This window comes from Heloderma suspectum, chromosome 7 (assembly GCF_057233095.1).
Source record: "Heloderma suspectum isolate Gila_16-S chromosome 7, 16-S_ref, whole genome shotgun sequence".
NCBI lineage: Eukaryota > Metazoa > Chordata > Lepidosauria > Squamata > Helodermatidae > Heloderma > Heloderma suspectum.
The window spans coordinates 120585674-120606036 of record NC_139464.1 but is presented as its reverse complement, the minus strand read 5'-3'; the positions used below and the strand labels follow the sequence as shown (position 1 = coordinate 120606036).

The window sequence follows — 20363 nt, the reverse complement described above, 5'->3', positions numbered from 1 at the left end:
AGGAGGCACCGAAAACAACACAATGTAGGCGCCTTCCTGACCTCCAAGAGCAGGGAATTCCACAGAAAGGGGGCCACCACGCTGAAAGCTCTTTTCCTGGTGGACTGCAGCCAGGCTATGGGTCCACGTAGAACCACCAGGACCATGTCCTCCGATAACCTCAGTGATGGGGCAGGCCGGTAAAGAAGAAGGCGCTCTCTCAGGTATTCTAGTCCCAAGTTGTTTAGGGCTTTGTACACTAGTACTAGAACCTTAAACTTGGCCCGGTAGCGAATAGGCAGTCAGTGCCATTCCCTCAGCAAAGGAGTTGCACGCTGAAAAGGGGCAGCTCCCGACCACAGCCGAGCTGCTGTGTTCTGCACTAGCTCCAGCTTCCGACCAGCCTCAAGGGCAGACCCACACAGAGTGCGCTGTAGTAATCCAGTCTTGAGGTTGCTAGCGCCTGTACCACTGGGGCCAAGCTATCCCTGTCCAGGGGAGGCCGTAGCTGGCGAACCAGCCAAAGCTGGTGAAAGTCACTCCGAGCAACAGCGGCCACTTTGGCTTCCAGTGACAACGGTGGATCTAGTTTGTATGGAAGAATTAGAGGGCATGGAAGGGATTACACACACCACTCTTGCTAGTTCTCCTTACAAATGCCTCGTCCACTCCTGCATTTGCATTACCTTGGCAAACCTGGGTCTGAAATGCACATTTGCCAAGGTAATGTGTAGTTCTGCGCTCTAGCACATTGACTTCTACCAACTTCCTCTGCCCTCAAATAACGAGTTCTAATTTTTACTATGGATATGAGATTTCTTCCCAAATTCCTGCAATTTCAGTTCTTTGCCCTGAGATTTCGGTGCTCACTGTTGCTATACCCGCCAAACAACGTTCTTAGTCATTATACAGTCTGGAATATCTTTAGTACTTCCACATACCTTGAAGCTGGCATGTATTTGGTGTGATTAATTGCAGATTTATTATAGAGTACACAAATGTTAGCTTCTGCAGCTCGATGTGTCCTGTAGAAGTCTAGCATTTCTTGCAAGTCCTTCCATCAGGTGAATGCAGCTTTTGGAGCATAACCAACACTTTATAGAAAAACCAGAACTCTTTATGCACCTTTAGAAGTAGATTATGCAAACATGATGACATCTGAAAACGTGTCAGCTCTCCTACTTAAGACTTCAAAGAAATAGGTGAAGCAGCTTGTCAAAGTCAGCCCATATTAATATTATGCTTTAATTATGGAAGTCGGGGGATGGAAATCTGGATTTCTTTTCCTTTTTCTAAATAAGGGTTCTATCAAAATATGTCTAGAAATTCATATTCGATATACATAGCCTTTTCCCTTCTGTATGAGCAACAAATAAAACTGCAGCTCCTTTTGCAACAGCTGAGATACAAAACTGTGATAAGGAGATGTGTGTGTTAAACAGGCAAAAACAGCATATTGCAAGGCTTGGGTGTTAAGCTTTTCATTATGGCCTTGTTGTCCAACCCAAAATGAGCATATAATTAATTTAACAGCCATGACCTTTGTAAATATTTTCTCTGTGTATCCCTTTAATGAGATACTGATATGGCTGTTAACATGATTTGTTGTTGTTGGAAAGAAATAAAATTTTATGGGATTGCAAGCTGCTGTGACTCTAGCAATATAAGTATTGCTTTGTTGGATCAGACCAAGGACCACTGAGTCCAGTATTCTGTTTCAAACCATGCCCAGTCAGAAGCGTCTGGGTGCCCATAAGCAATGCATGATGGTGACTGCCCTCCCCTGCTCTGAAAACCAGCATCAGCTGTCTTTAATATGGAAGTTAAATTTAGCTATCAGTGGTTATTAGTCATCATCTGTATACTTGCCTAATAATTTAAAAGTTTGTACCAATCACAATGATGCTGTGGACAATCAAACAGCCCACTGTGGTTTATTTAAGCAACAGTGGGCTGCAGCATTCTCCAGCGGCCATTTTGAATTGCAAGCCACAACTGCAGCTTTTTGTATCGTGTCATCCAGACCCAACAACAGACCATGGGTTATGTAAGGGTTATTTAACCCATGGACCCAGGTTCGGATGACACGGCAAGCTATGGCTGCTGATCTCAGAAGCTAAGCAGGGTCAGCTGTGGTTAGTACTTGGATGGGAGACCGCCTGGGAATCAGGCTTCCTGCACTGAGCAGGGGGTTGGACGCGATGGTCTTGGAAGCCTCTTCCAACCCTATGATTCTATGATTCTATACCTGAATATTCAAAATCCTCCCAGCAAGCCCCACAGCTCACCATGGCTTAAACAAGCCACAGTGGGCAGCAGTGACCATGTGAACCAGGTCGCTGTCTTGTAGATTCTGAAAATAACTCAACATGGAAATTCAGACAAAGAACTTCAGAAATAATCAGGGTTAATGTATCAAGCCAAACATTAGAAATTAAACATAAGGTCTATCTAAGCAGAATTAGACCTAAGTTGCAAAAGTTATCTGGCTGAATGAGTTGCATCTAAACATGTCCTTTTCAAATGACTACATGCACACAAAGATAATACTTCTTAAATTGGTTACAGAAATCCAGAGCAAACGTCAGGAAAGAAAGAGAAGAAGCACAGCCAATCCAGCCTACAGTGGACTCCTGGAAACAGAGGTATGTCTCTGGTCTGATTGGTTTGGCTTTCAGCTTTGCTTCTGGCCACACAAGGTTAAGGAAATTTAAGGATTTCATGTGATACTAGAGTGTGTGACAACAAAGTACATCGCCATTATAAATAAGAGCACATTCCTATTATAAAGCAACTTTGAAATCAGCATCAACTGTCATGGGTTCTTCAAAAGGGGCTTGCATATTTTAAAGGTGTTAAGAGCTCACTGAACACATTCTCAGAGTTTCCCTGATTGGGTGCCATAACAGTTAGATCAGATTCATACTGGTTTGAATTCATAGTGCAGACATGAATCGCCAAACTAATTTATTTATTTATTTAAAACATTTCTTGGCAGCCGTTTGGGGCAGAAGCCCTCCCAAGGCAGCTTACAGCCATAAAATACATAAAAACAGTTATGTATTTTATCTACACCTATCTAGATAGGATTGCACCTTAAAGCTTATTTCATGGTTACGAAGATAAAGGGGAAGGGCTAAATCTCCTATTTTGAAAAAGTGAAATTTAGTGAAAAAAATCTGTATTTGTAGTGATAGGCAAGCTCCTCCAAGATTGATTCAACTAGGGCAGGCAATTAAAACAAAAGTGGAAAATGCTAAAAAGGGTTTCTTTCCCCCTATAGTTTGAGACTCAGAATTACCGGTCCCAATCCATGTACAAGCAGGGAGAGGGAGGTCTCTCTTTCCTCCTGTGTCTAATGCCTCGAATCCGGGTAGGGCACATTATAGTTGCCAGGAGATCTGGGACATAGTCAGGAAGCCTAGGAAAGGAACACTGCCCACGTCCCAGGGCTTTGTAATATGGCAGAGCACCGGGAATGGAGGGAAAAGAGAGAGGTACCTCCCTGCTTGCCTCCCTGCCACAGTCGCAATTCCTGCTGAGGAGGAGGAGGGAGGGAGCCACTGTCTGCAACAGTATCCCCAGAGCAGGATGAGCTGAGAAAGTGGGTGGGTGGGAATTTGGGGGAGGGTATCTTCTCTGAGCGACAGATGAACTCAGTGGGGTATACTGCTTGCCATGGTACTGAAGGAGAGTATGACAAGTTGCCGAGGTTCATATTCTGAGCCAAGGAACTAAAGCGACATCGCTACATTTGTGTTGTGGATCTGGTTTTATACTGTGGTGCCTTGCTCTTCAGGATCATAGTTTTAACACCAGCTTAGTTACAGGTGATGCACTAGTCATAAGGACCATTTGGGAGGTGTTGCTTATGCATATGAAAAGGATAACTGACTATAACTCAAGTTTAATTTTGGCAGTTAAAGATTTTCTAAAGTGGAGATGTGGACATGCAGATTATTTAATTTCTTCTTCCCCATGCTTCTGGTGTAACATATGGGAAAGGAGTTACAGAGTTTAAATACGGAAACTTTAAATATGCACTTGCACATTTCTTCTTCTTTTTTTAATAGACGTTATGTCTAAAGTTGCTATTTGAATCCAGGCCAAAAAAAATATATATTTTTTTGCCTTTCCTTTAGTAAAAATCCCCGATTTTCATATCATAACATCATTTCTTTCTAAACTTATATCTACCCAGTGGAATTACCCCTTAATGCATCTGACAGAAAGGGGTTAGGGCATAATTAATTTGTTAGTCTTTATAGTATCACAAGACTTGCAAAAGACTAACATAGCTACTCCTGTGGAATCCATTTCTAAACTATATTTTTTTTTGATAATTTAAAACAGGAGATGGGGAGGAGGGAGTATAAACGACAACTCTGGGATGGTGGAATGAATACCGCTCTTTTTAGGCAATGCCATTGGCCGTGAGAAATGCTGTTCAAATAAAATGGAGACCTTCCGATCAATTAGCTTCTTTGATTTATTTGCTAATCAGCAATTTGAGAAAGATTCAGATATTACAGGCATTTTGATGCTGTTTAATGTACATTTGATCTAGTGGATGATCTTTGATTCAGGATCACTTAAACTGAAGTTGTACTTTTTTATTTGCTCCCTACCTGGAAGGAAGAGTTATGTTTTAAAAAAATCGATTAAGTATATAACACTCACACACATATATAAATTCCATAAGAGAATAAATATAATAGATATAATAAATATCAATGATCTATAAATACAGCTGCAAGGAACTGAGTTATTTGGCTGTTAACGTCAGTGATCCAGTTGCCATTTAAATAGAGCCGCCATTTAAATAGAGCTTCCCTCGCTAAATGGTCTGCCTAGAAGCAAGCGCCCCTCCACCTCCCCAACCCTGTTACCAGCATGCAAAAAAGGAAGCAGGAAGTTTTGTACATGTGAGGCAAAAACAAGAAAAGGGGCAGGATGTACGTCATTCCTTCATAGGAATGACATAGGACATTACTCCTGTATAGGAAGTGTTGGTTGAGGTTCATTCTGAGTTGGTAGCCCCTTCCTATATTTCACTAGCAGTCTGGGAACCACTGCAGCATCACTCTTTTCCACACTGCTAGCGTAAAGTGTGAGGCCCTGTGTCATGTCAGAGGGCACCACGCTGTGTCTGCCCCCAATGCCCATGTTGCCCCAGTCTCTGGGATGGGTGATACTCACGTGGGAAGAGCAGCGATGCTTGCTTCTTCCACATGGCCCAGAGCTTCCTGTGTTATACCAGCAGTGTAGAAAGGAGCTTGCTGCAGTGACTCCCACTCGACGAGCATGGCATAAGAAGGACCCTCATAAAAGGCTGAGTAGTGGTGCTATAGATGGAGTACAGTGCACTTCGAAGGCTGAATAATGCTTCAGTGATTCATGGGGCCTCTTCAGACACTGCCTCTCCTCCTGAAGCTTGAGGTAGGATTGAGGCATGGCAAGACTGAGACTGGATTCCTAGCTCACATGCTCCCGCTCCAGCCCTCTGTGATCCCCACCCCCTGCCAGTAGAATGTAATGACTGTAGCAGGAAATCCTGCCTTTATTTGAATGTGGGATCTCCCTCACCCTTCCATATAGAATTGCTTTTTCTCACAAACGTGTACATGTTAACGTCGCATGCATATTAGCTCCTGATGTTTATGAAGACAGTTGTATTTGGGGATTGGTGGACGGAAAGTCAATAATTACTGTTCATATAATCACGTGGCCTTGCTTCCTTTTGCAGCGAAAGCGTCTTGCATCAAATTATTTGAACAATCCCTTGTTCCTGTCAGCACGAGGTAAGCTCTTCAAATTATTAGACTGAAGGTGTAAGTTAGCACTCTCAGCAGTCGTGAGTAAAGGTATTCTATTAAATCAGAGTCTAGCTGCACGTGGGTTATACCGCATCAGTAAAAATGGTGGAATCTTATAAAAGCAGCATGATTGGAAGGATAAAAGGGAAAAGTAGTTGATAAGTTCTGAAAATTCAAATGTTATTTTTTGTTTGTTTTTTAAATCATTTAGGGAGCAATCCAACGGCCGCTAGACAGTGGCTAGACAGCCATAGGATATGCTGTTTTCCAGGAACCGACCTCGGAGCCCACACTCCGAGGTCAATTCCTGGAGAACCAACCTCCCCCCACTTCCTTGGAGGCAGCACAGAACAGCCCCATCCTCCACGCTTGTAAGAGGAGCGTGGAGCGGCCGGAAAGGGGCGTGGCTGGGGGTGTTCTGGGGCAGGGAGATCGTAACTGCCTGTGCGACACATCCAGTGTGTCAGCCTCCTTCCCCACTCCATCCTCCTGTGGCTAGACAGCCCCAATCAGCTGACTTGCTGAAAAAGCAGGGCAGGAGAAGCGCGGAGGGAACAATCCCCTCTGTGCTTCTCCTGCCCTGCTTTGGATGGGCTGTTGCCTCTGAGTTCGGAGGCAGCTGCCTATGTAGATAGGATTGCTCCCTCAAAAACCCAGGGCAAAAATGTTTATGAACTAAAATATGTGGACACATGAGGCTGCATTATACTGTATCTAAGAAGTGCATTCTAGCCTACAGAAACTTTTGCGACAAAAACGTTGTTAAATCTTTTAGGTGCCACAGGATGACTGCTTCAGAAAAAATGTCATTTTTGCTCCACTTTTGTTATAACATTTTTTGGACAGCAAAGTAAGATAGGCAACTTACTGGCCGAACTCCATACTTTCCTCATCTTTGGGGTTTTGTACTAGAAAATGTAAATGTTTATTTCATATCTTGAGCTTTAAATAGAAATTATACAACATTTTGGCACAAGGCGGAAAGACCAGCCTTAGGAATTGTGAGGGGAAAAAACTGATGAAATTTTGGAATGTGTTGCAGGTTTCATATGTTCATTAATGTAAATAAAGCCTGAGATGTTAATGCCTAACTTCATTCAGTCAGATGAAACTGGTGTCTGCTTTGAGGATTCATATAATATTGTTGTGATGTCATGGTGGAACTGGATTGCACAGCTCACTAGGTGAAAATAATGGTTACATATCAACATGTGTGAGCTGCTGCTTTGGTCCATCTACCCCAGTTCTGTGCCAGCAGCTTTGCATGGTCTCAAGTAGAGATATTTCCAAGCCCAGCTACCTGAGGTCCTTTTAATTGGACATGCTAGGGATTCCAGTAATAGTATACTCGAGCACTTAGACCAACACAGTGGCTGGGTTCACATAACACGATAACCCACACTCAAGGTTGAGTATAGGTTGAATATGGCTTGATGAGTTGTTTGAACCCAGCCATGCTAGTAAACCGTGATTTGTTAACCATGAATAACCCACAGTTCACAACCCAACAACCGACTATGGGTTCTCTTCACAAATCATGGTTTGTTTACACAGCTGGGTTCAGACAACATGATAACCCATGTTTCAACAACAACCTCATTGTTCAACAACAACCCACACTCAACCCCTGAGTGTGGGTTATCATGTTGTCTGAACTTAAGCAGTGCACAATTCCAAATACTAAATTCTGTGTCTATATTGACAGTCTTGTCAATATCATCTTGTCAGTATATGGGATGAACTCATTTTTCCCCAGTTAGTCACTAAAAATAAGTACACTGTGTGGATACAGTCTGTACCTCATTCCTTTTCCTGACTCTAATTAGGATTTCTGATTTCTTTGGGCACTTCCAAACAAACAGTTTTGCAGATGATCAACACATAAATAAGGACATTGATCAACTGCAAACTACATGATCAAGGGACTGATCCCCATTCTGATTGTTTCTACTCCATGTGGACTATCAGAATTGTTATGAAACACAAAACTACCATGTAAAGCAATAGTAGCTTTGCATTCCAGCAACAAAAATAACTCATTAATGAAATATTATGTTTAGCTACATCCTTACTATGAAAGCTGTTGAGGTGGTACTAACCTTCTAGCAAACAGTCTGGACAAATATCTGCATTGTCCTGAACTTTCTCCATTACTGGATCCTTTTTCCTTTCACTTTTAAAGGAAAATTTGCATATATCCACTGATTCACCATTTACACCTCTAATTTCTTCTACTAAGAAGGGTATTTTATCTTGCACAGCCCAGGTTATATAACAATCCTGCATACATTGCATCAGTTACTGGTGTGTGTACAGGCACATGAGTATAATTGCACATGTTCAGCATAAAACATGACCACAATCCTGAGAAGAGGAAGCATACACAAACAGAGAATACATAAAGATTAGTCTAAGGATAAACTAGAAGTAGGGAAAATGCAAGGAGGGCCACTTGCACAGAATATCCTTCCTGGCTGTAACCTTCCCCCCTTACATGGTATTCTTTTGCCACAGCCTAGGTGAAATCCCACCAAGCTGGGAATCTAAACTCACTGTTACTAACCTGTGTTCTGCCCTTCTTTCATAATGCTAGCCAATGAGGATCCATGTTGGAAGGTATGTTCACCAATCTTTGACTGTTACTACTGCCTGTTTAATCACCGCATTCAAGTGTTTGTGAGTAGTTGTCATTGCCTCAGCGCAAAAGGTTCTTCACATAGAACCAAAGCACATGTTACTTTAACAAAGTAGCTAGTAGCTATGTTTTTTTCTTATCTACTCTAGAGTAATGACGGGGGTTCTAATCCAGATTAGGACCATAGCATGGGGGGGGGGGACTTTAATCCTTTCCTCCACCATGGTCACAATCCAAATTGAGGAATGCAATTTATATCTCCAAATAGTGGAAGCAAATGGATCCCCTCTCCACATGCTAGGCTCCCAGTCCAGATTACTCTAAATAAAAAGGGCAAAGCTGCTAGCTATGTCTTTAAAGTAATGTGTGCTTTGGCACTTAACTGGTTCTGTTCATTGTTATTTTGCCAAGGATACAGGCAATGCAGTGATGGTGAGAGCAAGTCTCAGGTTCACACTGCTCTCCCCTCACTATAGAACCACACATTGAATGCAACATTCAAACTGGGCTGTTCTAAGTCTGTATGTATGTACAGTTCCCCTGGTCGCATAATCTTTCCCTGCATTTCATTTCAGAGACAGACTGTGGGATCACAGTGGTCTCATGCCTAAGTAAACTTGGTACAATTTGGTTAAACGTTCCCTTCAACATGTGGCAAGGGTGGGGTACCCTGTGCCCAAAACATGCTGTACTCTTGGTAAACAATCTAAATAAACCCTTGGATTAACCAAACCTAGTCTGTTTACAGTACCTTCATAGACGTATAACAATGAGTTTATCAGGCTTTTCTCATATTCTTAGTAACTATTGCTTGGGAAAAAATGCTGGCTAGACTTGGAAGTCAAGGAAAGCATCATCTCTCTTTGCATCACCTAAGGACCTTTCTATATGTCTTCATACAGCTGGGGAACATGGGCGGGAGGGTGCTGTTGCGCTCATGCCCTGCTTATGGGTCCCCGGTCGACAGCTGGTTAGCCACTGTGTGAGCAGAATGCTGGACTAGATGGACCCTTGGTCTGATCCAGCAGGGCTCTTCTTATGTTCTTATGAAGCGATATACTGAAAATGAGCTCACAATCTAAAGTAAGGTGAATGGGATAACCGAGAGGATAAGGCAGTGTTGATGAAGTTGATAATAAGGACTGCGAAGGTCAACAGGATAGCCGAAGGGATAGAAAAGGCTAGGTTCAGGAATATCCTGCTGAAACGTTTGAAAAAGAATTTGGAGGCGAAAAGGGAGATGTGGTGGCATAGGGGGAGAATGTACCACTTACAGCAGGAGTCACAGAGTAGCAAAATGAGCAAAGGACTCAAATTTCAAAAAGAAAGCCACTATTTAATATGCCTGTTTGTGAAAAAGAACCCAGACTAGGTAAAAATTCAGTTTGTGAGAGCGGTCCTGCAAAATTTGCATCCCATTGTGCTGAATGGTGCCCACCAGCCATAGATTGTGGTTCAGTAAACCTTCTGGTTTTGTAGTCCCAGGAAGGCAACAAAAACAGGTGATTTATTGAGCCCCCAGGGGGCTGCCTTACATGGCTGGGGGCTGAGTTTTGCTTGGTGCGGATCACAAGTTGTGCAAGCCTGGTTATATATGATAAAACTAACACCAAGATCCAGTAAACTCTGTTATTTAAGGAAATATATATTGTATAATGTGAAACAGTCCATATTTTTCTCTTTCTGCAAAAGCCATGAGGAGAATAGACTATTATTGTGAGCTACAAACCACATTAACTCAAAAGTTAATAGATCTTTAATTCTCCAAAGAGTAATTAACATTGCCACTGGATTAACATAGCAATTTAGTTTGACACCTCGTTGCTGCTGTTGTTTTGATATTGTAATTAATAACAAGGATTCCAGGCTGGCTTACAAAGTTTAAATAGTAAGACAGTTCCTGTTCTTGGGCTTATATTTAGCATGGCTGAGACTTTTTTTCTTCCTGCATGTTGCTGCAGACCATGTACTAATCAGAACGTTTGTTGTAGTGGTTTAAATGCAAAAGCCGTAATTAGTAAAATAAAAGTCAAGCAAAGAGATGTTCCTTTAGGGCAACTTGGAATCTGTTTTACAGTAGCTTCTTATTTTCCCTAGGTGCTATTATGAATATAGAAGTTGTTCATTTGTTGCCTCATGAATGCTTCATTTTAAATTTTTGGCTTGAAGACAGATAGGATTTCCTCTTTTTGATGTCAACACGTAGGAAAACGTAGGTTATAGGCTACGGTGGAGTTTATCATGGTCATATGTATTAATGCTGCGAAGTATAAAGAAGTAAAATGTATGTTATCTTATATTTTCTTCATTCATCAAGATGTTTTATTTAGCACAATTATCTTCTTAAAGCCAATGACATGTTTCAGAGAAAATTAGGCATGCTTAAATCACAGTAATTTCAGTGGGATTCCTTCTTCTCCCTGGATTGTGACCAATGTGTCAGGGAAAGTCCCAGTTTCCTGGTTCCTCCATTGTGAGAACTGTCCATTTATTCCTACTCGCTGCTTCCTGTTTAACCAGTTATCAATCCATAAGAGGGCTCATTCTCTTATCCAATGAATGCTAAGTTTACTCAGGAGCCTTTGGTGAGGGACTTTGTCAAAAGCTTTTTGGAAAACCAAGTCTGCAGTGTCTACCAGATCACCCCTTTCCACATGCTTGTTGACACTCAAAGAACTCTAAAAGGTTAGTGAGGCAGGACTACCCTTTGCAGAAACCATGCGGATTCTTGCTCCACAAGACATGTTCTCCGATATGCTTGATAATGTTATCTTTAACAATGCTTTCTACCAATTTACCTGGAACAGATAGTTAAGCCTTTAATTTTCTGGACTCACACACATAAATCCCTTTTTAAATATTGGTGCTACATTGGCTACTTTCCAGTCCACTGGTACACATGCTGATTTTAGAGGCTAGTTACATATTTTTGTTAGAAGATCAACAGTTTCACATTTGAGTAATTTAAGAACTTCAAGATAGATGCTGACTGTTCCCAATAATGTATTAATTTTTAATTTGTCAATAAGCCCTAGAACTTCATCTGCTATAACTTTTATATGCCCTTTTTACAGAACTACATTACCCCCAATATGCCTGTCCTTTCTGTAGAGTTTCTATCCAGAGATAACTGTATCCACTGATTTCCTCCGTTCCAACTGGTTTATGTTATCTCTGTTCTAGTTTACAGCATGTACCCCAGCTCTTCTGTCATGGCTGAGTGGCTTCGAGTGTTAGCATATAAACACCTATATTTTATGTCTCTCTCCAAATGTATTTGATGTGTGCATTTTCCCCTATGGCTTTTTAGCCTCCTTCAATGGCTATCATGTCATACTGAATGCTCATTGCCAAATTCTACCCAGTCCCCATCTGGATGAACTGGATACATTTGCAACCTCAATCCTAGGGGATGATTTGTCCCCAACTGGTGCTCCCCAGTTTGACAGCTTTTCCCCAGAGTTCAGTTTAAGAGGTATTCTGTGTCCTTTTTCATACTGAGCACCAGTAGTCTGGTTCTGTCTCACCTCAAGTTGAGCCTGTCCCTTTTTTGCAGGTTCATTTCATCCCAAAATCTTTCTTAGTGCCTAAACAGTTTAAACCTCTCCTCTCAACACCACTGTCTTATTCACACATTCACACCCTTCAGCTCTGCCCATGTAGGTGGTCATGTGTGTGGAACAGATAGAATGCCTTAGAATGGCTCCGTGGAAATTTCAGCTTCCCATCTAGCAAGCTAAATTTTGCTTCCAGGACTACAGAATTACATTTCCCAACAAAACTGGTGCTGATATGCACCGCAACCACAGACTCGTCCCCAGCCCTTCCCTGGCTACCTGTCCAAATGACGCATGATATCCACAGCCTTCACACCAAACAGGCAAGTCACCGTGCAATCAATATGACCATCACAAACTCATCTCTCTGTATTTACCCCATAGTCATTCCTAATGATCAGATCGCCCCCTACAAGGAGCCCCCCCCTACCCTCAGAGATTGATCCTTAGCAGAGAAGGATATCAGTTCACTATCTGAGAAACTGGTCCCTTCGAAAGGATTGTTTCCCTCTTCCTCAGAGTGATGGCTTCCTTCCCCAGGACCTTTATTCTTGGTGGCAATATGAAATAATTGGGATGGTGGTGCTCAGGCAGTGATCTTTGGTGTGAAAATAAGAGCTTTTACTAATATGCCAGTCTCCCTATTTTTCATTTATAAAATGCTGGAAGATATGGTTGTTTAACTGGGTTTGCTTGGCAAAGTGGTGGGTTTTTATGGCCAATGTCTCCTTACGAAGAGTTCCCCCAGTAAGTCAGGTGGGCTTCCTGCATCCTTGTGCTTTTCCTCTTTCAGAATGAGATCAACCATGAGGAATACTGTTCAGCATGCAAGCATGGTGCCAACTTGCAACCCTGTGGAACATGTCCCAGAGCCTATCACCTCAACTGCTTGAACCCTCCCTTGAAGAATGTCCCCAAAGGGGTCTGGGTCTGCCCAAAGTGCCAAGAAAAGGTGAGCTGATTTTCACTGCAACCAGTACCCTCCAGAGATCTGGGGGCTGAGCCACATAGAGATAGAAATTATGTTAGGTATAGAAACATTTCTGTGTGGTTTTCCATCTTTTATTAATGTATTTAATCAAACAATCACATTTAAAGACCACGACTATATCTAAAAAGACAAGTGCTTTACTACTACTTGGGCTAATATTTGTAGAATATTTACCCTGAAATTACATAAATCATTTCCACAACAGTAGTCTCAATTTCAGGAACATTATGACCCCGGTCTGAAAAGTACTTAACATTGACGGGACTGTGATCACCTTAGCACAATGGGCCCAGTTTAAGTGTGCTTTCATAGCAGTGAAAGAAATAGCACCATCATTTTCCAATTCTACTGAGTTACAGAAATTTAGGATTTTCTGATCAGTATTTTTTGTGTGGAAAATACTGTTTAATGTACATCAAAAACTGTACCATCTGTACTAAAGAAGCAATAGCACAATTCCATTCCTTCTATCCTCCACATTTCATATGATGTAATCTGAGGGCTGGTTAACACTGCCAAACTCCTTTGTCATCATAGAATCACAGGGCTGGAAGGGGCCAATGCAAGAAGCCTGATTCCCAGGCAGTCTGCCATCCAAGTACTAACCAGGGCTGACCCTGCTTAGCTTCTGAGATCAGATGAGATGAGGCAAGCAGCATTACTGGAGGGGTATCATAGAATCATAGGGCTGGAAGGGGCCTACAAGACCATCGAGTGCAACCCCCTGCTTCATGCAGGAAGCCTGGTTCCCAGGCGGTCTCCCATCGAAGTACTAACCAGGGCTGACCCTGCTTAGCTTCCGAGATCAGACGAGATCAGGCGCATCCAGCCCTGGGTATGCAGGAACATGATTGCATGGAGAGAGAGAGAAATTGTGAACCGGATCTACATGGGTGGTGCCAGAAGACATCTTCAGTGATTATGGATACTAGAGAAAGTGCATCTGTGCAATCACTGAAATTCCCCACATGTGCAGAGTGCTTCATGCTATGTTCCCATAGTTTTTACATTGCACACATTATGTTGTTGTTGTTGTTGTTGTTACTATAAGGCAGTGGAATTTTGCAGTGGGAACTAGCCTGAGTAGTTTACAGATTATGTTTGATAGACTTACTGTACATGAGAGAGAAGTTTATCCTCTCTTCACGGTAAGGCAAAACACAGTTTCTAAATACATTTCCATGCTTCCATCTTACAAACATGCCCCACTGTTATGTAACTGTTGCATATTCCTGTTACGAACAACTTTTGATTAATAAACCTGGGAGTGAGAGAGCTAAGGGGATCACATGGATTATGACCTAAGTGTGCCCTTGAATTGTTCAAATCTGTTATTCCCTGAAACTGTAGGTGTTAAAGAAAGATGAAAACGTGCCATGGACTGGAACTCTGGCTATCGTTCAATCCTATGTTACTCATAAAACAGGTACGTACTGGAGTGATTGATTATAAGAAATGGTTTCTCAAGTGTCAGCAACTTTAAAATTGAAGTCACCTCAGGGGGTGGATTGCAAGCATCTCAGAACACATCAGTGCCAGTCTGGCTAGACGGCTCACCAGTTACTGTTCTAACACATTATCTGAATTGGAGTTCACATGCTCAGATGTGGCCCAGACCTTTCTTTGCATATGTTACATTCGAGACAAATACAATTTTTCATTTACCACTATAACATTTGTACTTAAAGAGAGTGGAAGGGAGAGAGAGAGAGAAAGAAACAGAGTTATTGGTGAATTCGGGCAGCCTGTTAACCCATTCATGTGAGGGTGATCTGATTATGTTGGAGCTTTCTGCTCATTGGTGTCTGACCTCTTAGCCCTCATATGCTTTGCCTCAATGCTGGATAGTGTCCATGAGAGCAGCAGTTTACCTTTTTCCAGGGGTCTCCCATCTTTTTGGATGGACACATTTGGAATTTTGAGTCCTCATCACAAAGTGGCTGCTGTGGGGGTGCCCATTCACAAAATGGGTACTGTGGTGGGTGTGGCCAGTCACAAAACACCCATTTAACAGAAAAGCAAACTGGAGCAACTGAAAGACAAGTAACTTGTCCAAGATCCTGAATTTGTGGCAGAAGTGGGGACTAAGCCCCAAAACACAAACTCCTTTGAACCCACAGTTATCTCTTTCATTCAGGATCACCCCCCACACACCCAATCAATCTCTTTCTCTCTCTCTCTCTCTCTCTCTCTCTCTCTCTCTCTCTCCCTCCCTCCCTCCCTCCCTCTCTCCCTCCCTCCCTCTCTCTCTCTCTCTCTCTCTCTCACACACACACACACACACACCATACTCCTGATATACTTACTCAGCAGTCACTGATTTCTCTTTCAGGATCACCCTTCCAATCCCTCCCTCCCTCTCTCTCTCAAACACACACACACACCCTCCCCGCTTTCGCTCCCCACCACATCCCCCAGACAGGTTGCCCCACAGGCCTCCATAGCCCCTCACATTGCTCTCCACAGCCCTCCTCACCCTAGCCCCAGCTTCCCTGTTTCCTCCTTTTCCCATGCCAGGGAGTCCCCAGCCCCGGTCTCCCCACTTCTTCCTATCGCTACGTCGGGTCACCCCCAGACCTCCCGATTGCCCTGCTGCCATCCCCAAGGTTCCACTTTACCAGAGAGTTGCAATGAGAGCCAGCCCGTCCTTCTTTTTTCCCAGGTGGCTCGGAGCACTTCAAAGTGAAGCACCAGCCTCGAGCCGCTCACCGTCTTTACTTCCTAAGAATGTCCTGGGGAATAAAGCTGGCAGGCAGCTGAAGGCCATTACTTCACTTTGAAGTACCCCAGCCATACGGAGAAACAATTTAAATATTAAAATAAAATAAATCACTGATATCAGCAGGACACTTTGTGGGCATGTGGGGCTGGGGGGGTTCCACAGATGCAGTGGTGCCCACAGGCACATGGTTGCCTACCCCCCTTTCCCATTGAAATGAAAGGCAGCCAATAACATCTATGGAAGAATAAAGTGGTTGTCCTCGGAGGCACAGTTGAGATGATGGCGAGACCTCCCTTGAACTCCCTGACGTTGGAGTCACCAGGCAGTTTAAGCTCCTCCCCAATCCCATCCCCCAAAGCGGTACTTTATTTTTCCCATAGAACTCAGTGTAGCGATCGAAGCTTATGAGAAACGAAGTGGGTTACAGTTCATGAACGTGGGGACAAGACATCCAGTACTAGATAGGAGCAGCCTGCCTTTGGCTGAGGAGGGTCATGCTGGGCCAGGTCAGGGATGGTGAATGCACAGACGACATAAAAACCTATTTCAGCTGCTGTGGAGACTGTTTCACTCGTGACCTATAACATTCTTGACTGTGCCTCCTTCAAACTGAATTGTTAACTGTTTTAGGTGTACCTGTTTAATGTGTTCAGTAGTAATACCAAATGTGTTTTCACTGAGTGGGTTGAAAGAAGAAACAGAAGACGGGAGAAGGGCAGGCCCAAGGCATCATTTAAATTCCTATGTATCACTTGGTGTCTTAGCTGACATTAATCATTCACTTTCTTGCCTTTGTTTCTTAGTTAAAGAAGAGGAGAAGAGGAAGTTACTAAAGAGAAGCAGTGAATTGAGGGGAGAGCACAGGCAGCTGAAGGAAAAAGAGCACCTTCTCAGTAATGCCGTGAAGGTACAGTTCCTGCTTTGAGGCTTATCCTGCAGATTGGGTTAGACACATTTGAAATCATGAAAAATTAGCATGGTTACTTCCTACAAGTATACAAATCTGAATGTTTCCCCACATTCCAGAATAACATCAAGCAAGAGCTCTACTAGTTGAGGGCTATAATAAAAAAAATAAAAGAAACCCTATACAATGCAGCACTGTTAGTTGTACTTAAGCCCATTAATATTGGTAGCCCCTCCTAATAATTCAGACCATAATAGACAAACCATAGTTGTAAAAAAATAGGCTCCCTTTTCTTTTGTGAGTAAGTGGGCCAGAGGCGCTTAAATCTAGCTGTGTCGCCTTGGAGGGTCTTGGGACTACTAGCACAGCATCAAGAGGGGAGACAGGATGGCGCTCTTCAGGTACTTGAAAGGTTGTCCCAGAGAGGAAGGCCAGGATCTCTTCTCAATCATCCCAGAGCGCAGGACACGGAATAGTGGGTTCGAGTTACAGGAAGCCAGATTCCGGCTGAACATCAGGAGAAACTTCCTGACTGTTAGAGTAATACGACCATGGAACCAATTCCCTAGAGAGGTGGTGGGCTCTCCCACGCTGGAGGCATTCAAGACGAGGCTGGACAGCCATCTGTCAGGAATGCTCCGACTTGGATTCCTGGATTGAGCGGGGGGTTGGACTCGATGGTCTTATAGGCCCCTTCCAGCCCTACTATTCTATGATTCTATGAAGAACATTAATGGCAGCTGCTCTGGGCTTACTGCTCTCTGTTACTGCTTTGTATTTGGGTGGCTTTTACTAAAACATCAGCCTCTTCTGGATTATTGCCTCAATCCTTACTTTTATGAAGGCTGCCCTTTTCCGAAGGCTGTCCTTGGTTTTCTGAAGACTTTTCTTCCTCGATCCATCACTGGTGCTTTTTCTCTGTTGTTCCCAGAGGTCGCTGGCACCTCATTCCCACGTACTTTGAGTTGTTCTACACCATCAGCAACTCGTATGGTTCTGCATTTGCTCAACAATAGGCAGCATCCAACGGTGTCATTCCACCAAATCAAATCACCCTTGTGCAACTGCACCCAAACTATTGCATGAGTGGTTGTGCAGCGTGCAAGTAGAACTTGCACAGGCAGTAAGGAGATGCACAGTGCGCACCTGCGCCAGTGGAACCAAGACATGCTTGTGGAGCTTGCGCAAGCAGAGCATATTGCGCAAGCGGAGCATATTATACTAGCGGAACGTGCCATAGTGGAACACATTCCTGTGGGCCTTGCACATGCGCTTGCACAATGCGTTAGCAGAGTTTGCACAAGTGGTGTGGGACGCACTGATGGAGCTTGCATAAGCAGTAACAGAGCTAGTGCGAGTGGAACTGAGATCCATTAATGGGGTGTGTGCAGCAGTTGCACTCTAGTTGGATTCTCCCCTCGTGTGCACTTATGCACCCAGTGTCTGCTAGAAGTACATCGCCTGCACTAGCGCAATTACGCCGTTGAATACTGCCCAATATATCACTTGAGACTGCAGATGAGGGAACTGCATGTTTCAGTGTTCCCCATATAGAGCATGTAACATCACTGAGAAGTTGGTAGGTCTATAGCCTAGACTTCAGCACAGATTTTTCAAAACAGATCCAAGGACTAAGCTTGCTTGACGCAATTTGCAGAGCAAAGGAGATAACCAATGTTACAAAGGAAGCTTCGGTAATGCAAGTGCTTGTGGACCCTTAATTATCCATTGCTTTGCTTAGGAAATTTCTAGAACAAAGGCGAAGAGGTCAGCTTTCAAAAAGATCAGACCTAAAATTAGGATTTTCTCCCTGCACAAAATGGGAGCGCAAGGAAGCCTGTATTTATAGCAAGAATGTCTAACTGCACCCCCCTATTTCAGATACAAGATTTGCAGCATACAAGGTTTGGTCATCTAGCATGTGCTTACAATATGTTGAAGTTCTCTGTCTTTAAAAATTAACTTTGGCATCTACATTTAACTTCTGTAAACCGCCCAGAGAGCTTCGGCTATGGGGCGGTATAGAAGTGCAATCAATCAATCAATCAATCATGGCTGGTCACATTTTGCTCAACTGTTTCTATCATCTAGAAGGGCTGTTATCAATATTTAATTACATTTAAAAAACAATCAAAGGAAAGCAATGTATTAAAGCATAATCTAGTGGGGTGTCTTCCCTTTAACTATGTAGACTTGGTAAAGGAACCATTTACATGCATGAGGCTTTGAGGGCATGGGCTGAACTTGTATTTTCTTGTGTTTTTATGTTTTCTTGCATGCCTCCAACTGAAATCAGTATGGGAGTTGCATACCTCTATGTATATTATGTTAGAGAGTAGAATTAGAAAACGTGGAGGATGCTTACTTCATTGTTCAAATGGCTGCTTTGGCTGGTGACTGCAGAAAGGCAATTCTACATAAAGGCCTCAACTGACAGAAGCAATCAAAAATATTATGCTACAAAATGGCTTGGTTCTTGAGGTTTTCATTAAATTAAAATGGAGCAATTGAGAGACTAGATCCAATAAAATGGAGAATTAAATTAAAAAGCAATTGAATTAAGTGAGACACATAGAGACCAAGGAGGTAATGCCCTGGACTTTGCAATACAAAATATTACATTACTTTTTTTTATTAAAGTGCAAAATGAAATATAACTCTTTCAAGGAAGCTTTTGGGATGTTATGCTTGCGTGTTTGCATTTGTGTAAGAGGAGATGCCTGCTTTTATATTTAAGGTGAATGAAGTGCAAATACATCCATACCCTTTGATTTTAATAGGATTTATTTCACATAGTAGACATACTTGACCTTTATTGGGGAAGAGAGATTTAATGTCTTTCGGCAAGTAAAGTGGACATTCCAAGCCCACATCGACAAATTAATAAACTCATATCTTTCTCATGTTCTTGTCTTATTAGGGGCTGGTTAGAAATACCCTCTGTATGCTTAACTTAGTTTAACGTTGGTAACTGTGTGTGTTTGCAGCAATTTAAATTATTCCCTCACATCACATGTGCATGTTATACTGGGCCCATTTGCACATAATGATTTGCTGCGCTGTGTGCCACCACCATTTTGCATATGCAACTTCTGATTGGGCCAATCAGAGGTTGCTCCGTGTTGTCCAAATCTGGACACTATAGGTTAATTGTGGGTGAAATAACCCAAGGTTAACCTAACAGCTAATTGAAGGTTAACTGTGGGTTGTTTAACCCATGATTAACCCATAGTGCCTGGGTTCGGATGACATGGAGCAAGGTCCAATCGGCTGAGGTTGCATAGGTGAAATGGCAAGTGACCGTGTTCACCATTACGGTCACTATCAGGCACAAAAGCCATGGTATCAGTGAAAATGTTACATATTTACTAAGGCTGTTTTCACACAGAGAGGCATGCATAGCATGGGAGCCTTAGGGAAGTGACTTCTATGTCATGGTGATAGGTGGCTAAATAAATGCTGGATAAGGGATCTCTCTCCTCTGGTGGGTGGGTGGGATACCCAGTTGAAAAAGGTCTGTATGGAGAGCTGTTTTCATGCACAGCTGTCCCTCCCTGGATTGGAGTAACTACAGCCCTGTTTACACTTCCGGTATGGATAGACTGTGGGAGCGTAATGGCAGCCTGCGCACCTCCAGACTTGACATATGCAATCTGTGTACAGCGAGCAGGAATTCTTCAAAAAGCAAGATTCCCAGTCACATTGATCAGCCTGTGCTTCTCCGAACCATGCATGCGTAGGTTCTGTTCAGGCAGA

General features: G+C 42.9%; 1 protein-coding gene across 1 annotated transcript in view; it reads left to right on the top strand.

Annotated features, from left to right (window-relative positions):
• The window catches only part of PHF21B (PHD finger protein 21B), a 261421-nt gene that overhangs the window by 238914 nt on the left and 2144 nt on the right, over positions 1-20363 (top strand). The window contains exons 7-12 of the mRNA XM_084811266.1: positions 2548-2624; positions 5726-5780; positions 8389-8411; positions 12781-12939; positions 14329-14404; positions 16504-16607. Coding sequence (XP_084667392.1) covers positions 2548-2624; positions 5726-5780; positions 8389-8411; positions 12781-12939; positions 14329-14404; positions 16504-16607 — 494 coding nt within the window. The remainder of the gene's footprint in view (positions 1-2547; positions 2625-5725; positions 5781-8388; positions 8412-12780; positions 12940-14328; positions 14405-16503; positions 16608-20363) is intronic.